General features: G+C 32.1%; 2 protein-coding genes across 3 annotated transcripts in view; one reads left to right on the top strand and one right to left on the bottom strand.

Moving 5' to 3' along the window:
- LOC126737528 (nuclear RNA export factor 1-like) overlaps positions 1-13,034 on the top strand; it is a 41,033-nt gene extending 27,999 nt beyond the window's left edge. For both annotated transcript variants that reach the window (XM_050442452.1, XM_050442451.1), the window contains 2 exons: positions 3,237-3,424; positions 12,713-13,034. In XM_050442452.1, the coding sequence (XP_050298409.1) occupies positions 3,237-3,424; positions 12,713-12,812 (288 nt within the window). In that variant the 3' untranslated portion in view covers positions 12,813-13,034. The remainder of the gene's footprint in view (positions 1-3,236; positions 3,425-12,712) is intronic.
- Positions 13,035-21,175: 8,141 nt separating this feature from the next.
- Positions 21,176-21,966, bottom strand: LOC126737532 (uncharacterized). Its single transcript, XM_050442465.1, has 2 exons — positions 21,733-21,966; positions 21,176-21,672 (listed from the first exon to the last, which is right to left on the bottom strand). Exons 1-2 carry the CDS (start codon positions 21,795-21,797, stop codon positions 21,285-21,287), a joined length of 453 nt encoding a protein of 150 aa, XP_050298422.1. The 5' UTR covers positions 21,798-21,966; the 3' UTR covers positions 21,176-21,284.
- Positions 21,967-25,992: the final 4,026 nt, after the last annotated feature.

The following is a 25,992-nucleotide window of genomic DNA, read 5'->3' as shown; positions in this document are numbered from 1 at the left end:
ATATTATTTATTGGGAGTGGCTACTGTACTAGTACAATTATCGTAATTTTCTGTCTTGTCTCATTATCGGTATCTTGTCTCATAAAACATGCACACGGGGCGGTAGCTCTGTGTGCGCATATAAGGCGGGCGCACATGCGGCGGCAGCCCCGCCAATGCCAATCTGTAAAGCGATAAAAAATGGGACTGTGTGGGTTGGTGCACATGTCAAGTTGGGATTGCAAAAAGGGATTGGAACCTTGGGTTGGCGCTAAATAATAGTGGGTTAGGTAGTCGTGTGAGCCCTACTTAGGGAATAGGATAATGGTTAGAAAATAGGAATTATAGGCACAAACACGGGGCGGCAGCCCCTGTATCATTCTATACCTTATTTCTATTCCTAATGCCTATAAGTTAATGTACATTAAAGCTCATCGTTATTATTTACCTATTAATAATTAAATATCTTAAATTATGTTTTTTTTTCAAAATTAATACTTATTATATATTAAATTACATAAAATAATTTAAATAAATAATAATTAAAATAAATAATATCTATTTTTTAACACCTGTTCATGTAATGTAAAATCTAACTATATTATGCTTTTATTATCTAAAATTGAGTCCACAACCAACCCATCTAACTAAAAAGTGTTCCAGACAAAACAAAAAAATACTACTGGGGACATAGTGAAGCCACTGCCATTTATGTCAATAAGGTTGTTGTTTTATTTTTCTTGTGTATAAATTACAAAATATGTAATTAAAAGGGGTATAAAGCGATAAAAAATGCTATAAATTTACAATAATAGCCCCCAAAAAGTTCCAAAATTGTCCCAATATATATATTTTTTAATTATAGCAAAATCAAGAGCTAAAAAACATTGTGCAAGCCGGCAATAATTACGTATTTATCGTATGTAGAACAACCTTCATAATTTCCAAAGTTTTGTATTTTTTTTAATCATCCTCACTTTTTTATCAATATTTTGACCACACTCAACATTCTATGTAAAAATTTTCAAAAAAAATCTGTTTTTAGACGTCTCTTTAACTTTACCGGACCCAATATGCTATAGTTATGCAGTTGTAATTTGCTTAGCTTATTATGTAAGTAAATAAAGTGATTTAGTTTTACTGTAATATTTTTTTTTGCTTTAAAATAAAAAGTGCTTTTACAGGATTTTCTAAAAGATCTGTAAGGGTTTTAAATAGTCACTTTTCATTTTAAGTCGGTGTTCCTAACAAAATTTCTGTTCATAAACTACCTTAATGAAAAATAGTCGAAATATACAGTCTAAAAAGAAAATACGTGGCATTGCATAAACGCGCTATGCGACAAGTTTGGTGTGTGGTTCAATTTTGTAAAATAAAAAACCTAATAATAAGTAAAAAAGCATAACCAGACTAGGTGACATTTTTTATCATAACTTCTAAAATTTGAAATAGTGTCTTGGATATCGCTTGCAAAAATTAGATCTGTATTAGATTTTATCGATTTTTAAGGGCATTCGAGTTAATTGTGTTAATTGTGTTTTCCCACAATTGTCATTCTGACGCTTGGTCGCGTTATGCATAACTACGTCCAATTATAATATGTTGCCAATCACTATAAAAAACTGTGATCGGTTAACTGCATTTAAAAAACTGAGAGAGCATGTTTAAGGTTACATTATTATTTAACTATGGTGTATTTTGCTTATTATTTATAATTTTTTTTTCTTATTTCATCTGTTTAAACAATACGTTAGTAGGAGTGCCGGGTTGACCCCCATTGAACCCAATTCAACTAGGCCAGAACTTGATACAGGTCCAGTTTAAACGTCATTAATTTTAATACGTAATAGAGAATTTAAAAAGAAATAGACTCTTATTATACAATTTTTCTCAGAAATGTTTAATAACAAAGATACAGGTTAAAGTTAAGAATAATTATTTGTTTATTTATCATACCTTTTAAACTGCCAGCTCAATTTTAATTAAATTTTGCTTGCAGGTTATTGTAGTGAATTATCAATTACTGATGAAGCCAATTTTTAAAAAAAATTGCCAGTGGCGTAACATACGAAGGGACTATACGGCGAGGTGATAAAATATTTTTTTTATAAGAAGTCAACTGTTAGATTCTCCATTTAATTTGGAAAAAAATTACTCTTTCAAAATTATGATTTAAGGCACTGTTTTTAAAATATCTTAATTTAACTGTTCAGAAATACCTGCTAAAATGTTGCAAATAATTATAAAAAAAAGGGCTTGGATTTGTAAAAAAGTTGAATATAAAAGATGATCAAAAGTTACCTTAAGTCATTATTTCATTTGACAGGTTTAATTTAAGATACAAGCCTAATTTTCTTTTTTTTTTCAAAGTTTTTGCAGCATTCTAACTGGCGTTTCTGTACAATTAAACTAAGGTATAATAAAAACAGTGCCTTAAATTAAAATTTTGTAATAGTAACTTTTTTTCCAAATTGAGAATCTCTTAACAGTTGACTTCTTATAAAAAAATATTTTATCACCTCGCAGATTTAAGACAAAAAAGGACCCTCCGTATGTTACGCAACTGGCAATTTTTTTAAAAATTGGCTTCATCAGTAATTAATAATTCGCTAATTCAATAATTAATAATAATTAATAATTAATAACTCGCTGTTCTCCAGGGTATGGATGCTGCCTGTCAAAGGGAAAGTATTAGGAATATTTAAGTACAACCAATCAAATCAGAGAGGTGGTACGTTGTGGAAGAATTAAAAACCGAAGCAAAGAAACCCTATTAGATGAATTCTATAATTATTGAGTTTAACAAAGGATTATGTAATTAAAATATACCAAATTTAACTTATTGTATGCGTGTGCGACAGAAATAGAGGCTATTTTATTGAAAACTTATCTTCGAAAGCTAAAGTATCGACTTAAATAAATTATAAATGAGAACCGTCGTTCATCTATTTGATACATCAAATCAATTAACGATAACACCATTTATTTAGCTGTTCACAGAGGCTTCTTATTCACAACGCTCAGAATATATAATCCTCTATCTTAAAAATCAAAAATATACATGCAAATCATGAAAAATCTTTGCTGCTAGTTCATAAGTCTTTACCAGAAAGTAACTAGTTTGGTACCCGCTTTGGCTGCTAGTTTGAGGAAAAAATAATTTCCTTGTAATTAGCTAAATGATTAGGTGCGCATACAAATTCTAAATTCAACGTCAATTTTATTACGTCTATTATACATTTCAGTGTTGTTTTTAGGAAGCTTTTAAGGCGCCATCTTTAAGTGCTCCCATTCCTGGTACCTCAGCACCCCCTTCTACTCCAGAGGCTTCGCCGGTAATACACGCGCCGCCAGTGATGTCTCCAATGTTAGATAACAACACGAAACAAGAAATGATTAATCAAATAGCACTAAAAACTGGAATGAATATGGAGTGGTCTATCAAGTAAGTTTACTATTATTGATTATTTTCTATTACTGAAGATTAACTTGAAAAAGTATATTATTTTGGATTAGATTAATTAAAAATGTATTGAACGGAAACACTACACTATGTTCTGTCCCAGGAAGGTGTACTTATTGAGGTTAAAAATCTTTGTCTTATATGTTTTGAAAGTGTTGCTGAAAATTCCCATTAAGAATGTTAAGCATGTGATATCTTGATTGATAAGAATACAATTTTTTGTAAATAAGACGTATAGAGGTTGTGGAATTGATCACTATACATAGAGAAGTGCTTAACGGGAACATATGGCACGCTCACGTATGCATTTCGTTCGGTCTGCTAGTCGTCGGTTATACTCAAACTCAAAAATGCTTTATTGTCAATATAAACATAGAAGTTGTAAACAAAGCCAATAGACTGTACATTAAATGAATAAAAACGAGAAACTAATTTAAAATAAAATAAAATTATATAAAACTTTGAAAAATACTTAAATGCTAATCATTAAAAAATTCACTTAAACTATAGTACGCTGTACTAGCAAGAAATATTTTCGTCCTTGTACGTAGGCTTTTTTCAGTCTTAAGTTGTCTTATTTCTAGTGGAAGTTTATTAAACAGCTTTCTACCTCCATATATGATAGAGCTACGGACAAGTTCAAAATGAGGAAAGGGTAGCCTCAACAAATAATTTTGTCGCGTATTATAGTGGCTTCCTAAGTGGAGTTTCTGTTTATATTTTCTAAGAACTAAGCAAACAGTTTCCAAAATAAAGATACAACACAGGGTTAAAATATTATGACTTACAAAAAGCGGGCGACATGAGTCACGAGGCTTGGCCCCACATAGATATCTAATGGCCCTTTTCTGGAGTACAAACACTGAACTAAAAAGTGAATTTGAACATGAACCTCAAAAGCAAATTCCATATCGAAGGTGCGACTCGATAATCGCGAAGTATGCAGATCTGGCGATGGAGAAATTAAGACTGGTGGCAATAACCCTTAGGGCGTAGCAGCCTGATGAAACTTTTCTACATACATTCACAATATGGTCTTCAAATTTAAGGAACTTGTCTATGGAAAGACGACTGAACGGTAGCATGGTGATGGCTTCAAAAACTCAGATACTTGACTATTTCTACGCAATCTCTCTAAATACCTGTCCTTTCCTTCCAGCTTCTTTAGCAAATGTTTAATTTTTTCGTCATATATCCTATTTTCACCCTCTCTTTCATTGTGACTATTTTGACATTGGTCTGAACATAAAATTTTGTAAACTCCTATTTTTACCACTTCTGTCATTCTTTCCAAACAACTTGGATGAAAAACAGAGTTGCAGAGTATACAAATATAATTTAAAAAGAGCTTATTTTTACAACACTTAAAACTGCGAGACATCCTGTACTATTAAAATATTAAATTGATTTAAAACTTAATACATAAATTTACATAAAATTATTGATCTACCTACTTAATTCAGCAGATAATAATAAATGTAACTTAAAACGCCAAATAAATTCCCAGCAGCCTGGCCCAGTGCAACCACCTACTCAGTTCAGTGGCAGAACAAAGGTCAAGTTTCAGGGAAGTCAGGTCAGTCCAGCAATACAGGAAAAACCAATGCACTTCGAAAAAACAAACACACGAGTGCCATGAACCCAGAAATACCAAACAGACCAAACCAAAACTATTTAAATGCCAAACAAATTCTGCAAATCTGCCCAGTGTAACCACCTACTCAGTTCAGTGGCAGGACAAGGCCAAGTTCCAGGGATGGCAGGTCAGTTTTGAAATATACGAGACAAACGCACGTCAAAAAAACAAACACACGAGTGCGGTGAACCTCGGAAAACCAAATAGACCAAACAAAACAAAACAAATCAAAACAAAACAATTGAGCAATTACCGGCAAACGCGTAGAACGAAAACACAACGTTCAGTAGGACTACTACGATACTACTTTCTTGAAATTTCTTGAAATTTTTTGAAATTCTTTTACCATAACCTCATTATGAGCAGGACAGCCGTCTTGTTGAAAATAGTCCAGGTCTAAATCAGGCAGAATTTGGATGGCAGTAAGAACTTGGTTTTGCAGCAACTCAAGGTATTTGTGGGCGTTTAAAGTACCATCAATATAAAATGGCCAAACCTTCAATTTTTCAGGATACTGAGTATGGAATTTAAAACTTCTACTCGTTTTCCCCAGACCAATATCGAACAATGCAAGCATTGTGTTTCGTATGTAATGAAAACGAAGATTCATCTGAAAATAGTTAGTAGTTTATTAAAAAATTTCATTGTCATTTGCTTTTTCCATCATGGTTTCACAAAATTTGTTCTTGTTTTTTCCGAATATTTGTAACAGTTTTATGGTCAATACCCAGTTTCTCTCCAACTTTTCTACTTGATCATGTTAAATAAACTTCTTTACAAACCAGTCGATTTTGCTCCTAGACCCTTTCGATAGATGGTTCTTGCAATCTTGAAGAATCTGTGTATTTTCAAATGTAATTGAAAACAAATCCCTACGTTGTACGGTCGAACGATTTGTCGTCGTCGGATTTGAACTCTTTCGGAAGGAATACAAACAGCCATAATCAGATGAGAAAAAAATAATAGCGCTTTAAAATAATTTGAACGGAGCAGCGTGAATACAGAAAAATGAGGCATGTCGATATTATTATGCCATTCTGTTATCCATTTAGTTGATCAATCGGATTTTAGAGAAATTTTTCTCTAAAACGGGGACTTTGCCATTTGGAATGCACTCAGCGAAGGCTACTGCAATTTCTGATTGCGCTACTTATTTGGAATATTTGTATCGCTAACAGGTTTAGAAATTACTTAAGAAAATATATACATATATATATATATATATAAATAAATATATTGTCCTCAAATTATAATGATGTAATCGTCTCACTGTGGTTATGTGTTTAGTAATGTTACAGCCCAGACCTTATGTAATTATGCGTTTCCTCTAATTGTTAACTATACGAAGAATGATGTTGTTGTTGTTTGTCTTGATTTTTCTTGTACATTGCCATCTTTTTCCTAAATAAAATCCTTCCTATCAATGGGCAGGATAACTAATGTAATTGTTTGTATTAAATGCGATTTTAATAAGTTCTCAAAAAGCAGATATTACAATACTATTCATTTTCTGAATTCTTTCAGCTGTAACCGTAACTTTTCTGTGAGAATAATTACTGATGTCAGACAAAATTTTAGGTACCGTCACTCTGCCAAATCTATGTGCAAACTTTTATCTTTATATGTTAAAAATACTTTTCTGTCATCCAAATTAGTATTAGCATCTTTAGGTATTCGCAATAGTGGGATAATCAGCGATACACCCTTGATCGAAGGTAGGTCTTCCGTTACGCCTCAACTAGACCAACCTATAGACACCCTTGCTATTGGATCTTCTTTTTTAATAGAAACTCCCACCATAATCAAGTTGCCCTAGCATTTCTTAATGTTCAATCTGTGCATTTAAAAGTTAGCGAATTGGAACTATTTTTAGGATCGGTTAACTTTCCTAGTGTGTTAATTCTTGTTGAACACTGATTGAGGTCTGACGAGCCTATTGATATCCCTGGTTATGTACTAATTTCTAAATTTTCACGCAAGCAATATACACATGGTGGTACTCTTATTATGTTAGAGAAAGCTTTTTTAATTAAATTTGTGTTTATTACTATTGACAGATTTGATAATCTATTGATTGAAAAGGTGTGCGAGTTTTCTATTGTATTTAGCAGTAAGTTAAATTCGTATATTTTAGGATTGTATCGATCTCCATCTGGTAATTTAGATTTGTTTTTAGAAAAGTTGGAGATCCTCTTAAGTGAAATTTCGGTTAATGCGAAGTTGATTCTGACTGGCGATCTTAATGTAAATTTTTTAGACAAATCTAATGGATCAAATCGAATGCTTTTTAATCTGTTAAACTCATTTAATTTTAAGATGCACGTGGATCAGCCAACCCGGATTTCAGCATTTTCTTCCTCACTGATAGATTACTTCTGTACAAATTTTAACCAACACGAAAATCAGTGTACAACAATCAATGCCGGTTTGTCTGACCATGAGGCAATAGTGGGATTAGTAAAGCTTAATAGTGCAGCTAATGAGAATAAGTTTGGACGCGATAGACTTTATACTAGAGCTAATTTCCGCAAATTCTCTTTGCTTTGCAATATGTCAAGTTGGAATAATGTATTGACTACTGTTAACCCACTGCATAGCTTTCATCAAATAGTATTAAACAATTTTAACACTGCTTTTCCTGTTGTCAATATTAAGAAACGAAATAGAAAACCTTGGTATACTAAGGGTTTACGAGTATCTGGGAAAAATATGCGCTCCCTTTTTTACATTAGGAAATACGCTATGAACAATGCAACATTTTTAAATTATTATAACAGATACCGCAAGATTTACAGAAACTCAATCAAAATGGCTAAGTGGACCTACTTTCAAAGGAGGATAAATAATTCCTCCAACAGAGCAAAAGAGTCTTGGAAGATTTTAAATGAGCTAAGGGGCAAAAATAATGTCTTGGTTATTCCAAGTACCTTAGATTCCAATGTCCTCAATTCCTTCTACTGTGATATTGTTAGTATAAAATAGATCCCAGGTGCTATCTCAGCAATGTGGTAGTAGCCGAAGTGGCAGCGGTAATCTTTCTTTTTTGCCCCCACAAGTGTAGAAGAGCTTAAACAGTTAATGGTTAATATTAAGAATAAGAGTTCATCAGATTGGGATGAGCTTTCTCTTAAAATATTTTCTGCTTTACCTCTTGTTGCTTTGGCCGAGAAGTCTTGAAGTCTTGTCCGAGTCAATTAACTTTTCATTTATGTCTGGAGTTTTCCCAGAGTGCTTAAAAAGAGCAATGATTGTTCCTCTTTACAAGGGTGGCGATCGCGACTGTCCTAACTTTAGACCTTAGAGGATGGTTTCATTTTTAAATAGGTTTGGCCTATTGAGTCTTCAGCAGTTTGGCTTTCGTGAGTCTGTGAGCACAAATGATGCTATCTTTAGCTTTCTAGAGCACCTGTACAACCGACTGAATGTTGGTGAAGTTGCAGCAGCGGTATTCTGTGACTTGTCCAAGGCATTTGACTGCGTGAGTCACAGAGTGCTGCTAATGAAACCGGAGCTCTATGGTTTCAGAGGAACTGCCCTTGAGTGGTTTCGTTCCTACTTATCAAATCGTGTCCAGGCTGTCAAATTTAATGGTGGTATCTCTAAGGAACTTAATATAAATGTGGGTGTTCCGCAAGGATCAGTACTTGGTCCTTTACTTTTTCTCATTTATGTGAACGATCTGCCACAACTGCAGGCAACTGGCGAATTTACATTGTTTGCCGATGATACCACCATCCTCTGGCACGACTCTGATGTTTCTCAAATGGAGGCCAATATACGTGCAGATTTGTTAAAAATAAAAGACTGGTGTGATGCAAATTTTTTGACATTTAATGTTTCTAAAACAAATATCCTTAATTTTAATTGTAATACAAATGATATATGTTTAAATAATGAAGCCATCACCATGCCACCGTTCAGTAAGTTTTTGGGTCTTTCCATAGACAAGTTCCTTAAATTTGAAGACCATATTGTGAATGGATGTAGAAAAGTCTCATCAGGCTGCTACGCCCTAAGGGTTATTGCCAGCAGTCTTAATTTCTCCATCGCGAAGTATGCGCGATTATCGAGAGGCACCTTCGATATGGAATTTGCTTTTGGGGTTCATGTTCAAATTCACTTTTTAGTTCAGTGTTTGTACTCCAGAAAAGGGCCATTAGATATCTATGTGGGGCCAAGCCTCGTGACTCATGTCGCCCGCTTTATGTAAGTCATAATATTTTAACCCTGTGTTGTATTTTTATTTTGGAAACAGTTTGCTTAGTTTTTAGAAAATATAAACAGGAACTCCACTTAGGAAGCCACTATAATACGCGACAAAATTATTTGTTGAGGCTACATTCCTCATTTTGAACTTGTCCGTAACTCTATCATGTATGGAGGTAGAAAGCTGTTTAATAAACTTCCACTAGAAATAAGACTACAAGGACGAAAATATTTCTTGCTAGTAAAGCGTACTATAGTTTAGGTGAATTTTTTAATGATTAGCATTTAAGTATTTTTCAAAGTTTAATATAATTTTATTTTATTTTAAATTAGTTTCTCGTTTTTATTCCTTTAATGTACAGTCTATTGGCTTTGTCTACAACTTCTATGTTTATATTGACAATAAAGCATTTTTGAGTTTGAGTTTGAAAAAAGTGATAGTACACTCTTGAGGTTGAATGCTCTACATTCAGCCTTTAAAGTTACTTTTAATATACTAAATGCTCTGGTTAGGTTATTGCTTGTGATCAATTTTATTTTAAACAAAATAATTTGAAACGAATATGTTGTTTGTCAAGTGTAAATTGGGATTTGGTGTTTGACTGTCATGATGTCAATGTGGTTATGTCTAGATTTTATGACATTTTGTATTCTTTTATTAAAAGCTATACACACCTGTTCCTGTTAAAAAATCCATAAATTTCCTAAACGGATGATTTGAGGGATATAATTTAAAAAAAGAAAGAAGCACATAAAAACTAAGCTGTCATAATCCTTGAATTACTTTTTATTTTCGGATTTAAGAAGGCAAAGTGGAGAAATTATTTGAGAGATCTCGAAAATAGACGAACTCCGATCTCGAAGATATCCTTTTGGATCGTTTCCAAACAGAGAAATGCTCAGTATCCCCAAAGTATGATTTATAACAACATTGAGTCGACTGATCCATTGGAAATTTCAAACTTTTCCATCCAATATTTTGCATAGGTATTTAGTCAGGGTCAAAGTTCACAAAATTCTTTGGATATTTCTTGTGCAAAGTTTGAAAGTCTGCTAAAATCTACTGTACTCCTGATTTCTGTTGCCGATGACTTTTAGTTAGTAGTTAAAAGTTTTCTTGCGGTCATGTAAATTTGCAAGTTTGTAATATTTTTAATCTATCATTAGAAAGCAGTATTTTGCGGGAATTTCGGAAAAGAACCTATATTACACCAATTTTCAAAGATGAAAATAGGTCAAATGTTGAAAATTAGCGCCCTATATTAAAGACATCATTGATCTCGAAATTGTTTGCGGCATTTTCGAAATCATTGATGGTGGCCACTAGAGTTCCAGCATTAATTAAGCACTTTATTGTGGGTGAAAAGCATGACTTTATGAGGGGTAGATCCACCATTAACAACCTTTTGCGTTATGAACAAGCTTCGTTGGGTTGGGATGGCTTTGCAGAATAAGTGGCAGGTTGGTTCAATTTATTATTTGTCCAAAGGCAGGGTCGATCTTGACTTGCTTCACACGAAACTTTTGACGTTGAGAAGATTTTGTGATCTTTTGAGGTAGTGTAGTGACTTCGTTAAGAGTCATCTCTCTGCATTTCTTTTTGATTGTTTTATCAATGATATTGAGTATTTTTTTCTGCAGTATCATTTCTTATTTTTGCAGATAATTTAAAAATGTTTAGGGTTGAAAGAAATAATAATATTTTTATTGGAAGTTGCTGCAAAATTATTTTAATGGCTTTCATCTGTGGTGCAATAAAAATAGATTAAGCTTTGAATACCAATAAATAATATCCTTCAGTCGTAAAAAGGATCCATTTATTTTCAATGGGATGATTTTCAGTTTAAATGTCAATGTCTTGTTTAGGATTTGGTTTGATTCTGGACTCTTATAATATGAATACTGCATTTAGCAGCCATTTTATACTGTCCATAGGAACAGGATAGAACACGTCTAACGAAAATTTTTGAAAAGAATTTCTCTTGAATTGAATATTCTTTCTAATGATATGAAAAGATGTTCTTGAATTCTAAAGATGTATCACTTTTAAACTTTTCTTTGGAGAGCACAAGGCAATATATAGATATTGTAACTGCTTGCAGTTGTTGGTTTTCATGTATCGCGCATTAACTATCGAAATTAATTACTTTTTAATGGTAATTTTTACAGAACTATGGAATTAGTGCTCCAAATCATGTGATAAAAATAATATTGACCTGTTTTATGATTCAATTCATAGAGTTAGTATCAAATTGAAACTGGTTTTATACTGAATTGTTGTTATACTAATGTTGGTGTTTGTTTTGCATTTCCTTTGTCTCGGTGACAAATTTTCTATTATTATGTACCTATAGAATGAAGGTCGTTTATGAAAGAATCAATTTCGTGTCAAACGGAAATTAAATGTAATTGTTTAGTTATGTACAATAATAAACAACAAGGGAACAAGATCTTACATTATTCCATACATTTCTCTAAGTTAGGTTATGAGCATAGATAGTTTATTTGTGAAAATACCCCAGAGCCAGATTAAGCTGACATAAAATAATTTTTTAAAAAATTCAGTTCTCAATTATTGATGTTAATTTGTATATTTATAAACAAGAAGAATTGCTATGTAAGTCACTGATAATATAAATATCTTTAAGAAAATGTATTTCTTAGATGTTATCTGCCTACTAAATAAGTAAATTATTCGGAAATTACTCAATGTGGTCACCAGATGGTCTTTTTAAATTTTTAATTCATCTCTGGTGACTTCCAGGCTGATTTTCCCATACCAAATTATGGGTTTATTCTCATAAATATCCCAAAAATTTAAAGTGTATGCATATCTAGTAATTGTGGATTTTTATTAATTAATTTACACAGAAATCGGTATGTTGTTGGATTTAGGAATCAATTAAATAAAAAGCCTACTGTACTTTTTGCAAAATTTATTTGCTTCTGCCGGGCAATTTAAAACTTTAAGTTCAAGTCAACATAGAACCAAAATAATGATAGAAAGACATTTAAGCACAGGACAAGTTACATAGATAACACTACAACTCATAACAAATTACTGTATAACAACTATAATTGCTACTGTACATTACATTATCCGTAGTATATCATAGTTGTAGAGTTTATCCACGTAATATAGTAATAGTAATATTGTATTGTCCTTGACACCTAGTCACCTAAGTGACTTTCTGTATTTATTTTGCTTCAATGTTAATTTGAAGCCCTGAAGCAAATAAATTTTGCGAAACGTCGGTTACTTAAAACTACAGTATAGACTTTTTAATTAATCGATCCCTAAACACCACAATTTACTAATTGTTATCTGAATATATATTTCGAAACTCATTTCATACACTAAAAATAATAATAATCTATTGAGATACATGTATAAATAGATTCTATAAGTTATGTATCTTTTATTCTAGATGTCTAGAAGGGAACGACTGGGATTTCGTAAGGGCCTGCGCGACATTCGATAGCTTACAAAGTCAAGGTGCAATTCCCGCAGAGGCATTTATGAAATGAGCGATGTTTGTTCATATCCCCCTTTGTAATATAGTAGATTAGTTGTTGTACAGTGGTTTCGGCTCAGTCTTGTTGTACTTTACCTATGTTTCAAATAATATTTTCGGCAAAGTATGCAGGGGATACATATGTTGCTAATTATATTTTTAGTCAATTAGTACAACTGGACTGAAGTGAATATTTTAGATATTAAATCACTGATGCTGTAATATATTAAAAAAATTGTTGATTCTTAAAAAAAAATAGTGGTTATTTTACAGAGCATGTAAATAAGAATTATTTTTAACAAATTAGAGGGTCAAAAGATAAGTTTCTTTTAGTTTAGCGTAATTTCTTAAGATATGGGTACTGTCATGGGCAAAAAACAAGATGAATTATTTGGAAATATCTAATTGTACATACTGTTCCAATTTTCCATTTTTTTGTATCAAGTTTCTATATGGTGCTACATAATGAATTTCATTACATCTCTTACAAATATGTTTCTTTATTTACATGCACTGCTTAGAAGATACATTATTAATTGTTATTGGCATCCCTTAAGTTTAAACTTTTTATATGTATCATTTTTTGAGAAGTGATTAATAGAGTTTTATTCTTATAATTTAAAATAAGTTCATATATGTTAAGCTTAGAGTTAATAAAATATTTTTAAAAAAAAGCTTGATTTTTATTACTCCAATTTCAAACTTGGTATTAAGGTAATCATTTATTTCAAGCTGGATTAAATAATAATATAGACAAAGTAAGTTGATCCATGCACTGTGGACTTTAGAATCTACAACGAAAGTTGTAAAAAATTATCGCACGAAAATGTTCATAAATTAATCAATTTTTTTCGTCGAGATAAAATTTTTGACTGCTTTATCCTCAAATGACAAAACGTTCTGAAGGTTGCGTGTCAACAATGGCAAATTTTTAAGTGGAAATGGCAGCTAAAAGACAGTTGTGCCAAGGCTCAAATTATGAATAGCAACCCTCGTAATAAGGAATTGGAATTGATTAATTTGATTCAAAAAGTAACTTATAAACTAAGAGACAAAATTGACTTATATTCATAAGAATCTAAATCTAGGCAAAAGATCCACAATTTAATCCTAAATAATAATGGACATATTTTAGGTTTTAACCTGTTGCTGGTATTTGTGTAATTAATTTTTTTTGCTTTAATCGAGTCACGGCTAAGATAGGGTATTTTTTTTGGGGATCCTGGTATCCAGTACTTCATGTACATTATTTTTCATTTACAAAGTCGCGCTGTAAGGTATATTTGTGGATCAAAACTTCAGGACCATTGTACACCTTTATAGAAATTATACTGTCTTTTATAAAAAAATCGGTAGAGGTGTACATCACGAAATCAAATGTGTATATCATAATGCCTCTAGCCAGCTATTGACAATACCTCATTCAGTATTGGTAAAAAAATAAGTTTTCAAAGTTAAGTTGGCACTTTTGTGAATACAAATGTCAAATAACAACAACAAAATGTAGCACATATTGTTGTTATCACAACAACAGTCCCATAGCACGTTCCACGTCTCCTCATTTGACCATTCAAAGAATCGATGCCGCAACTATCAGAAAAGAGATGCGGCTTCGTCTTACGACAGTAGAAATGCGACGGCGATGTAGGGCATGTATAAGAGCCAGGAGAGCGCAGTTTCAACAAAATTTGTAATTTTGAAATAAATACATAAAATTTAAAAAATATTTTTTTTTTTACTTTATTGTCTTTTAAAGTCATGAATTGTAGCAAGTTAGTCGGCTTTGTGTTACACATCGTATATCATTGAAAAGAGTATTAACTGGAGATGTTTTTAAAACTACCTGAACATCTTGATAGATTTTAGTTTTTTTTTGCGTCAAGTTAAAGTTACCTTTCATAACTTTTTTTGCTACTTGTATTAACTTTTTGAGCTGAAAACGAATTATTTCGGTATTATTTGTACTTGATATTGATTTTTTTAGATTCAGGATACATTACAGACTAAATACAAATGTAAAAAAAAACGTGAAAAATATGCTGAAAAAATTTAAAGATGTCAAAAGGCATAATTTTTTGAAAATCCTGAAAATAACACAAAATCAATGATATAAAAAAAAAACTTTTAGAACACAAGTTTATTAAGAAAATATTTTCTATCTGAGCCTATCTATATGCCCACCAAGTTTGGCTAACCCTCTGCCAAACACCCTGTATATGAGGGAAGGAAAATATTTAATAATTTTCCTGAGAATATTAGATGTGCTGTCTCTGTCAGGAAGTTTAAAGGAAAATTAAAAACTCTTTTATTGGAGAAGTCTTTATATACCATGGGAGTTTTTTGACAGAAGATTTTTAATATATATACAGGGTGTTCATTTAAAAACTTCCCACCACGGATTTATCCAAAACCACTGTTTAAAAAAAAAACGCCGAAATACGTCAAAAGGTTTGTCAAGGAGGACAACTTTCTAACCTAAAATTACTTCACCTCCTTTCACCCATTGCTCCCCAGGGTCGTCTCTTTAAAAATTTTAAATGGTAGGGGCTATCAAGTAATAGCTTGTTTAAAAGGTCTTTCGAAGTCTTTTATTTTGACGTTTGATTTTTTTAAATCGGTCGATTCGTTTTCGAGAAAATTAGAAAAATCTTTGTTTATCTTAATTTGTTCAGATAGAAAACAAAAACATGAAAATATCAGTTTTTATTTCAATAAGTGTTCAAAATGTTGCCCGTTTTTGGCCAAACAATGATATAGGCGATGTTCAAATTCCTGACGGACATTTTTAAAAACATGTTGTGGGATATCATGGCAGCTGTCGATGATGTGTTGACGAAGTTCATCCAAACTTTCAGGTTGGGGAGTAAACACAATAAATTTCAAACGACCCCATAGAAAAAGTTTAACGGCGTTATATCAGGAGATCTAGCAGGCCATTCTATAGGCCCCCTTCGCCCTATCCATTTATCTGGAAACTCATCGTCTAGCCATTGCCGAACGGGAAGAACATAGTGCGGAGGAGCGCCGTCTTGCTGGAAATATATTTCAGCCTCATCAAGTATAGGGTTTCCATCATCATCGATTTGGTTTTCAATGGATTCAATGATAAGCGGATTGATGGTATTTTCCAACATATCCAAATAAGTGTCTTCATTTAAATTTCCGTTAATAAATAATAGGCCAATCACTTTATTTCCTAAAATGCTTGCACATACATTAATTTTTTGAGGGTACTGGGTATGCCCTTCTACAAATGCATGAGGATTTTCATTGCTCCAATATCTGCAGTTATGCTTATTAACACATCCATTTAGATAAAGTGTGCACTCATCGCTAAAGCAGATATTCTTTACATGAATAGTATTATTATTAATCGCTTCAGTCATTTTTTCACAAAACTCAACTCGCCTATCGAAATCGTCTTCGGTTAACTCTTGCAATATTTTCATTTTGAATGGATGAAATTTATGAAGTTTGGTAACTGTGTGAACAGAGCCTAATGAAATACCAGTGGCAGCAACAATTTTGCGTAATGAAGTATTAGGATTTATTCCAAAATTACCCAAAACTTCAACTTGAGCGGCTTCATCCAAAATTCGCGGATGATCACGTTTTTTATTTGCAACAGATCCAGTTTCAGTAATCTTAGTAACAAGGTCAAAAACATACCTACCCGATTTTGGGCACCATAAATCAGAATAATTTCCACTCTTTCGGCTAGTGTGTAAACCATTTTGAAAGTAAAATCTTCAATTCAACAAATAAATTTTCACATTTCACTATTAGTCCAGGCGAATTGTACCAATTTTAAGCAAAAAAGGAAAAAATTGTTATCCGGAAACTAACGACGGGAAAAGGTTTGGGGGGTATCAGGAACGAGAAAAAAATTCATGCAGGAGCAGGTTAAGGGAAGTAAAGTTTTGGGGGGGTGAAAAATTGTACCTTTTCGATTTGCGGCGAAAGTTGACGTGAAAGAAAAAAATGTATAATGGAAAAGTTGTAGATAATAAAAAAGCTACAACTTTTATAGAGGCCACTTTGTGACATAACCTCAAAATTTCTAAGAAAATCGCGAAAAATTGCTGTTTTTTAATTTTTTTGTTTTTTATTTTTCATTTTCGGACAAACACACTGATTTTGATCAAACTTGGCAAAAAGATACTTTCATGTGTTCTTAAAAACCACAAATTTTTTCAGACCGAAATATTGAAAATTTTCCGAGATATTAAGTTTTAAAAAAAAATGACGTTTTTTTCAATTAAAATTTGTCCTTCAAAAAATCGTCGTAGGAGGTTCATCCAGGTCTCATTTTGTTTGTTTTTTTTATGTACTTTCAGATAAAATAAAAAAAAGAGACTTGCGGTTTAAAAATGTGCTCAAAAATGCAGAAAACAAAAAAAATTTTTTTTTCAAAAAAATTTTTACAATAATTGTTAAGAATTTGTTTAAAAAACAAAAAATCTGATTACACCATTGAATTCTACGGGAAAAAAATACAAAAAGACATATATTTTGTTATTTGATCGTAAAGTTAATTTCTTGATAATATTACTATAAACATTCGATTGCATTGATATACTTAATACTCCGGCTACTAAGGGGCGTGAGATCTCATTGATTTTACTATTTTTACGATTAAATTTCACATTACTTAATATTTTACAATGTGCTGAGTCTATTTTCGAAGGTTACTGTGCCCAAATTCGCTTTCTTCAAGGCCGTATGACTAAATTTTTGGCAAAATAGTCAGTTTTTCCTAATTTTCCAAAAAAAATTAATACATTATCGGCTTACCAACTTATAATAATGCATTTTAATATTTTTAAAATTGAAATAATCAATCATAGTATTTGATTGGATGGTATAACAGAAAAAATACACAATAAATTTTATGAAAAAAAGGAATGTTTGAAATTATTTATTATTAAATGTATTACAATCAATGTGTTTTATTAAAGTAAATAATTAAAATTATCATTTTCTTATCTAAAATATTTTTTTATTGATTTTATTTATAAAAATCTATTAAGCTAATCTCGGTCTTTTCACTAATTTCATCGCTGCATCGTCATCCTGTAATTGATCGTTTGATTCTATTTCTTTTTGATCATCATTAAAATCTTCTGCATCGCTAAATTGCTCCGACTCTACATTTTCTTGATCCAAGGAAATACTTGGTTGCTCGAATGCATGCACAGTGTCTTCAGAATTACTAACATCATCTTCAATTACTTGTAGGTTGGAGCATTTTCCTGTGTGTTCACATTGTGTGCACAATACGGTGCATTTCAAACCGTGTTTACGACATCCACAACGGTTGCTTGAACAATTTGTTTTGCAACTACAAGATATTTTTTTTAATAGCTCTTCAGGTATTGGTGAGATGTCTGTAAAACGAGGCACGAGCATTTTAGAGTTATTCACAGCTACTTCTTTCCAGCCCCACTTCGTCGCATTCATTTCATTTCCAAGCCACTTTTGAAGCTGATAATACGATCTGTATGAGTGTTGTGTAGCTGCTCCAACAGTTGGTGGTAATTTTTGTAATTGAAAGGTTGTCTTTGCAGTCAATACTTTGTATCGCTGAAATCTTAAATCGTCTAGAGATGATGTGGTATCCTTAGCGTTATAAACTGATGCAATTAAAGCGCAACCATTTCGAGCAATAGTTCTTGGATCTGTATTGGGCTCGTAAAAAGGTTTTATTAAATCTGATACGGTAGATATCAGATATGGTATCGCATCCAGTGAAGCAATGTAAAAAAGCGACAATAGACCGATAACATTCAAACTTAAAACTGTTTGAAGAGTAAATACTGTCCCTTACATTGCCTCCTCCTGCTTTAAGGAAAAAAATCGGTGCATTTGCCGAATTGAATTTATTCAACAAAACTAAAAGGTCGATATCTTGGCCAACTACAACAACAGTTTTTTTATAATCGTCAACTCCTGTTGCGGAGTTTTTAATTTTGTGGCTATCAGCGATCTCTACTGCGGTCTTTATAATCATAGCATCTGCATCTTCTTCTGCTTGTTGAACTGTATAGCCTTCAAACTTCAATGCTGTAGATAACTGCTTTATCAATTCAATTTTATTTTTATCGTTTGACAAAAATTTATCTTGAGCAATTGTTATTTTTGTGTGAGATTCAAGACGAAAAGAAGGAAAGTTTGAAGAACTTTTTCGTCTTAAGCGTTCCATTGCTTTTGTCGAAACTGCAGTGGAATGTTCTTTACCTGCCTCATCGTCTATGTACCCATCAAATACGAAGCAGCTGTTTTCGGCATAATGATTTCTTACAAAAGCCACGTAGTTGTTGATAATAACTTCAACCGTATCATTTTTTACCCAAACAACTTACGGTGATTGATTATTTCAATTTTAAAAATATTAAAATGCATTATTATATTCAATGCAATCGAATGTTTATAGTAATATTATCAAGAAATTAACTTTACGATCAAATAACAAAATATATGTTTTTTTGTATTTTTTCCCGTAGAATTCAATGGTGTAATCAGATTTTTTGTTTTTTAAAAAAAAATTTTTTTAGTTTTTTGCATTTTTGAGCACATTTTTAAATCGCAAGTCTATTTTTTTTTTATTTTATCTGAAAGTACATAAAAAAAAAACAAAATGAAACCTGGATGAACCTCCTACGACGATTTTTTGAAGGACAAATTTTAATTGAAAAAACGTAATTTTTTTTTAAAACTTAATATCTCGGATAATTTTCAATATTTCGGTCTGAAAAAGTTTGTGGTTTTTAAGAACACATGAAAGTATCTTTTTGCCAAGTTTGATCAAAATCAGTGTGTTTCTCCGAAAATGAAAAATAAAAAACAAAAAAACTTAAAAAACAGCAATTTTTCGCGATTTTCTTGGAAATTTTGAGGTTATGTCACAAAGTGGCTTCTATAAAAGTTGTAGATTTTTTTATTATCTACAACTTTTCCCTTATACATTTTTTTCTTTGACGTCAACTTTCGCCGCAAATCGAAAAGGTACAATTTTTCACCCCCCCAAAACTTTACTTCCCTTAACCTGCTCCTGCATGAATTTTTTTCTCGTTCCTGATACCCCCCCAAACCTTTTCCCGTCGTTAGTTTCCGGATAACAATTTTTTCCCTAAAAAGTACAATTCGCCTAGACTATATTCCAAGACTGTCACAAATGTAACTGACGGCAAAATAAATTCTTTATTTTCCTTAGCAACTATAAATAACTAAGCAGGTATAACAATAAATACAGTTCGCCCAAGATATCTGTATTGATGAAAAGAATGCGGAAAAAAAATTCAGGTTGTTATTTAGTTTTTTCCATGTTTAATCTTCAGAATTGCTTTTTATGTTGGTAGTTTCCGTTTTAAATTATAAACGAATTGTAGATTTGGCAAACCCTAACGGGCAATATTTTGAACACTTATTGAAATAAAAAACTGATATTTTCAAATTTTCATGTTTTTGTTTTCTATCTGAACAAATTAAGAAAAACAAAGATTTTTCTAATTTTCTCGAAAACGAATCGACCGATTTAAAAAAATCAAACGTCAAAATAAAAGAGTTCAAAAGACTTTTTAAACAAGCTATTACTCGATACCCCTTGCCATTTAAAATTTTTAAGGGGATGACTTTGGTGAAGTAATTTTAGGTTAGAAAGTTATCCCCCTTGACAAACCTTTTGACGTATTTTGGCGTTTTTTTTTATACAGTGGTTTTCGATAAATCCGTGGTGGGAAGTTTTCAAATGAACACCCTGTATATACCCACTTAATTGAGAACCTAGCAATTGGATTTTAAGCATATGTTTATACTTGTGTCCATTTGTTATTTCTTTTTTAATTTAAATGTTGTTATTGTACTCTACCAAATTTTAATCTGTGGACTATCTTTTAAATGTATTGTATCTAATTGTACTTATCCAACTTCTACATATTTGTAATTTTAATTTAGTTTGGAGTATAATTACAAGTAGTTAGATTGTTAAGATTTAGTCATTAGCCTGCTTCTCTTGATAGAAAACTTTGTATTTCTTAACAATAAAGTATATCCTTATATTATCTTATATCAACTTTAATTTTTTTATTGTGTGGTATTTTTTTATTTCTGATCTAGTCTTCTGATATTTTCACATAAGTAAATGAATTTATTTCTACAAGAGGGAGACCCATTAGTTTTGTTCAGTTTCCAGATAGTTTCAACTTCAATTTTTTGGAAGAAACAAGATTTGCCAAGAACCTTTTACATCTGGCCAAATGTGTCAAAAGTTGTCAGGCAGCACCAAAATTTAAAAAAAAAAGGATTTCCATGCATTTTTATCTCCTTCCAATCATTAGCATTTTAAACAACATTTTGGATTTTTGATTTAAAACACAATTACTTAGAGGCTTCTTTACTTTTCTAATATACAACTGGTCTGCTACGTAAGAAATGAATCTGTGGAAAATTTATTAAAATTAGCAGATAATATACTAAAAAAAACTAACTATAAATCAGGATTCTTTTGACGTTTTTCCTCTTCAATTTGTGCCAGTCTGTCTCTTATTGCTGTAGTATCCAGCCCTCTGTCTAAATTATATTTTAATGATAATCTTAGCTGATATTCTTCCAAGCCATCAATGCGACTATATAAACTGACACTAAGTTCTTTGTCTATATCATTTTCCTCTCTAAATACACAAAAATAAAGGAGGAATGTTGTGATACTTGCTAGGATGACATAAGGTTCATACCACAGCCGTTCTTCTGCAATACCTGTTCTAGTCGTTTTTGCTTGGTACATACATGCCTTGCTTGTTGAATATTTTATAGGTGCATTGATATCCTCTAATTCTACTGGACTTTTCTTTGTACAAAAGCCTCGAGCAAGATTTCTAACAAAGGGAAATATTATTTAATTCAACAAGAGTTATTAGTATAAAATAGCCTATTACCTGAATTTTGGACTTAATTTTAAGCAGCCAGAACATCTCGGTAGCAGCTGGTAAAGCTTCAGCATGTTTAATAGAAGATGTGTTAATAATGGCTAATAAATAGATTATTTTTATTTCTGGTGGCGGAATGAAAAAGAAAAGCAAAATATTTCAAATCTTTTTCGGTTTTTATTTCGAGGTTATGTAAGCAAAATCAGTAGGAGCCAGGAAGTTCGACTATCTGCATATATAAAAAAAAAAATACCACAGAGTTGCCGGTTTGACTGCAAGAGTGAAGTTGAGTTTGAATCGCTTGTGTTTAAGGCCCGGTTGTACAATGGGCGTTCAACAACAGTTCATAAAGATCTCCGGTTCAGCGGAATTAATCCATTGTACAATGTTAGTTCAAACGATAACCTGCGGTTCATCTTGAACGTCCAATTGGGAGCGTTCAAAGGAAGTTCAAGCAAATTTTTGAGATTAAATTAATATTTAGTATAGAAAGAAAGAAGAAGAAAGAAAATGTGCTATATTACGTAAGAATAATCTTGTGTACAAGCATCCTACAAGCTAAAAAAAAACAAAACAAAAATACAATTTCAAAAATTGACAAAACAATGAACAAAATTAAACATAAGAAGACAAAACTTTTTGAACATACTTGAATTAAAGACAACTAAATAAAATAATCAATTACTAAATAAATGTAAACTTGTTGACAAAACTAGAGAAGAAAAAAGGAGAAAAAAAAACTTTCCAACATGTCCAAGGTTAAAACCTATCATTAAAAAAGTCATCCAGGTTATATTATGCCTTAGCTAATAAAAGCGTTTTTAATTCTCTTTTAAATTTATTAACATCCGATATATGTCTAACACATAGAGGAACATGATTGTAAATTTTTTTACTTATGTAAATTAATGAGTTTTTGGTAAGGGAAGATGTAGGAATAGGTAGGAGAACATAATTTACACGACGAGTCAAATGGCCAGTGTCAGAGGGTAGTTTGGAAATTGGTGAATAAGAGTAGCTGTTTCTAAGATAAAGAGTGAAAAAAGAGTTAGAATTTTTTCAGAAATGAAGAGGGGTTTGCAAGAATCTCTTAACTTAGCAGAACACAGGTATCTAACTGCTTTTTTTTGAATAACAAAGACAATGTTAAGTAGCCCCTTATTGGTTAAACCCCAAAAAGGCAAGCCATACCGAATATGATATTCAATAAGTGAAAAGTAAACTGAACGTGTAACCACCCCTCCCAGCTCTTGTTTTGCCATTCTTACTGCAAAACATCCAGAAGATAATTTCCCAGCTAAATGTAAAATATGATTTTCAAACCGAAGGCGACCATCAATGGTAATTCCTAGGAACTTGCAGCACTCTTTATTCTGCAAGAGGGAATTTTCGTCAAACATCAGACCCTGAACATCGCACTTAAACCCCATAATAGACGTCTTTCTTACATTAAACACGAGCCTGTTGTAAGCACACCACCCTGATAAAATCTGAAGGTCTTCAAGGATACAAGTCTTAATATAATCAGAATTTTTATGGCTCCATAGTATGGTGATATCATCAGCAAACTGAACCACCTTGCCCTGCAGTTTCAATGAACTCAAGTCATCCACATACAGCAAAAATAACAGTGGTCCCAACACTGAACCCTGGGGAACCCCGCATTTTAGGGATCTAGAAGCAGATAAACGCCCATACACTGTAACCTTCTGAGCACGATTTGATAGATAGGGCTCAAGCCATCGCAACGCTACGCCCCTAAAACCATATTTATCGAGCTTAGATAACAGTATTCCATGATCCACACAGTCAAATGCTTTGGATAGATCACAAAACACTGCCGCCGATGACTCTCCAGAATTCAAGGACACATAGACGCTCTCCAAAAAGCTAAAAACAGCATCATGAGTCCCTTTACCGGCTTGAAATCCAAACTGATTTGCAGACAAAATGCCATTATATATGATGTAAAAAGGACAAAATTCTGCTTTTTGCAAGTTTTTCAACTATCTTAAAGAGGGTAGACAAAATAGAAATGGGACGGAAATTACAAAGCTGATCCAAATCTCCACGCTTATGAAGAGGGATAACTACTGCCTCTTTTAAACATGAAGGAAAAATGCCAATATGTAAAACAATTGTTTATGGCAGAAACTAAAGCATTTAAGGCTGAATCTGGCAAAAAAAGTAACAACCTCGAAGATATCCCATCAGCTCCAGATGATTTATGGTTTTTTAGGCGTTTGATTTCATTTTTTACTTCGGTAAGATCGACAGGATGAAAGAAAAATGAATGCTCAACCTACACTTGTTGAAGATAGTGTAAGGGATTAATGTTACTACGAATACCCTTGAGCAAGATATTAGGTATATCACAATAATAGTCGTTTAAAATGCCAGGTCTTAACTCCGGTTCAGATACTTTTCTATGGCAATGTCTAAAATCATTAAATTGCCTATTTGATGACATATTTAAGCGATCCCTATAATAATTAGATTTTGCTGCTGTAATTGTCCTTCTGTACAGACTACGGTATTTCTAATGATATAGAAGGATATTTTTATTTGTAGTATATTTGCACAATTTAGTCAAAAAACGGAGGTTTTTAGCTGAAATTCTAAGACCTCTTGTAACCCATGGTTTTCGTTTCTTAATTTTAAGCCTCATTTTAGGAAAGCACTGATTGATCTTATTACACAGAACTTGAAAAAATAAAGTAAGTGGGTCAGAAGCCGTTTCAAGTGCATTCCAATTTACCGAAGCTGTAGCAGCAGAAAAAGCATTGAAATTTCTCCTGCTGAAAATTCTTCCCATATAATGAGATGAAGATAATACAGTATTATATGGCATTTTAGCAAGAATAGCTTCATGGTCGGAAATACCAGATGGGAGTACTGTGCATAAAACGTCATCAAAATTTGTACAGAAATAGTCAATTGTAGTTGCAGATGAAGAAGTTATTCGTGTGGGAGAAAGAACGTGCATTTTCAAATCGTAAGAATTTAAAATATAAAAGAGAAGTACGTGGCAAGGTTTCATCAGTGTAGTTGATATTAAAGTCACTAGCCACTATAACCTTAGAGTGTAGGGACAACTGGGATAAAAGAGAATCAAGTTTGTCCAGAAACATAGCAATATCTCCTGTAGATGGCCTATAAACACAAAGAATATATAAATTAAAACGCTTACAAAAAGAAAGAGAGAATTCAAAAACATTCTCTAACGGAAGATTGTTATACTTAATATTACAAAAAATCGTTTCAATTGTTTGCCTAGCCAAGATCATTGTTCCTCCATGTATAGATTGTTGACAAAAATTTGGTATAGGAACATAATCAGATAAAAAACATTCACTAGGCCTCAACCAGTGCTCAGTCAGAAGTACAATATCAGGAAAAGTATATGTCATTTTGATATTTTTTATTTATGTAAATACAGCCGCCTTTCAATAATTATTGTGTTTGGTAAGGTGCTAATTTATTAGTTACTAGGTACCCTAGATTTAGTTTACAAACCATAAATATAAAAATGGATCCTTTTTGGGAAGATATTACGGATGACGAAAATTTTCTGGAATTAGTAAATAAAATTGTACACCCTAGATCAGCAGGTATACAGGTATACAGGGATAGATTGGAACATTTGAACATTTGGGATGATAAAGAATTTAAGGCTAGATTTAGGTTGGAAAAGCAAGCTGTAAGATTCATAGTAGATAGAATTTCTGAACAAATTTCATCGGTTACGGACAAGTATGATGATTTGTATTAGTTCAATTACACTATCTATAGACTTTTAAACTACTTTTAGATTTTAGATAGAATATCGTCAGCATTTTTGCTTTTAATCTAAATAACAATTGATTCTAAAAATTTTACAATATTTAAGATTGAAAATGATTTAAAACAAGTTAAAAAACCTTGTATTTTGATGTTAGTCCTGTAAGTTGGCTCTCTAATATTTCATGGATATCACTCTCGCTTGCAGTTATTGTTGTAAATTTTTGCTTTGCCCTTTTTTTATATTCTCATACTTATTTTTTAGAAATGTAACAGTTCTAAGCGGCTCTCCGAGAACACTGTTAAATTCCTGACAAATTTTCTCCAACGCCTCTGCTTTAATTTCATTATTGTGGTAATCCGTTTTCTTACATTCTATGGTTTCCTTGTATTTCTTTACTAAGTTAATAAGAACATTTTCTTCTCTCACAGAGAAATTGCTTGCCCTAATTTTTTTCTCCATGTAAGATAAGCAGACCCAAATGGTTT

Source organism: Anthonomus grandis, chromosome 6 (genome assembly GCF_022605725.1).
Source record: "Anthonomus grandis grandis chromosome 6, icAntGran1.3, whole genome shotgun sequence".
Classification (NCBI taxonomy): Eukaryota; Metazoa; Arthropoda; class Insecta; order Coleoptera; family Curculionidae; genus Anthonomus; species Anthonomus grandis.
This window is presented reverse-complemented; position numbering and strand designations above follow the sequence as displayed.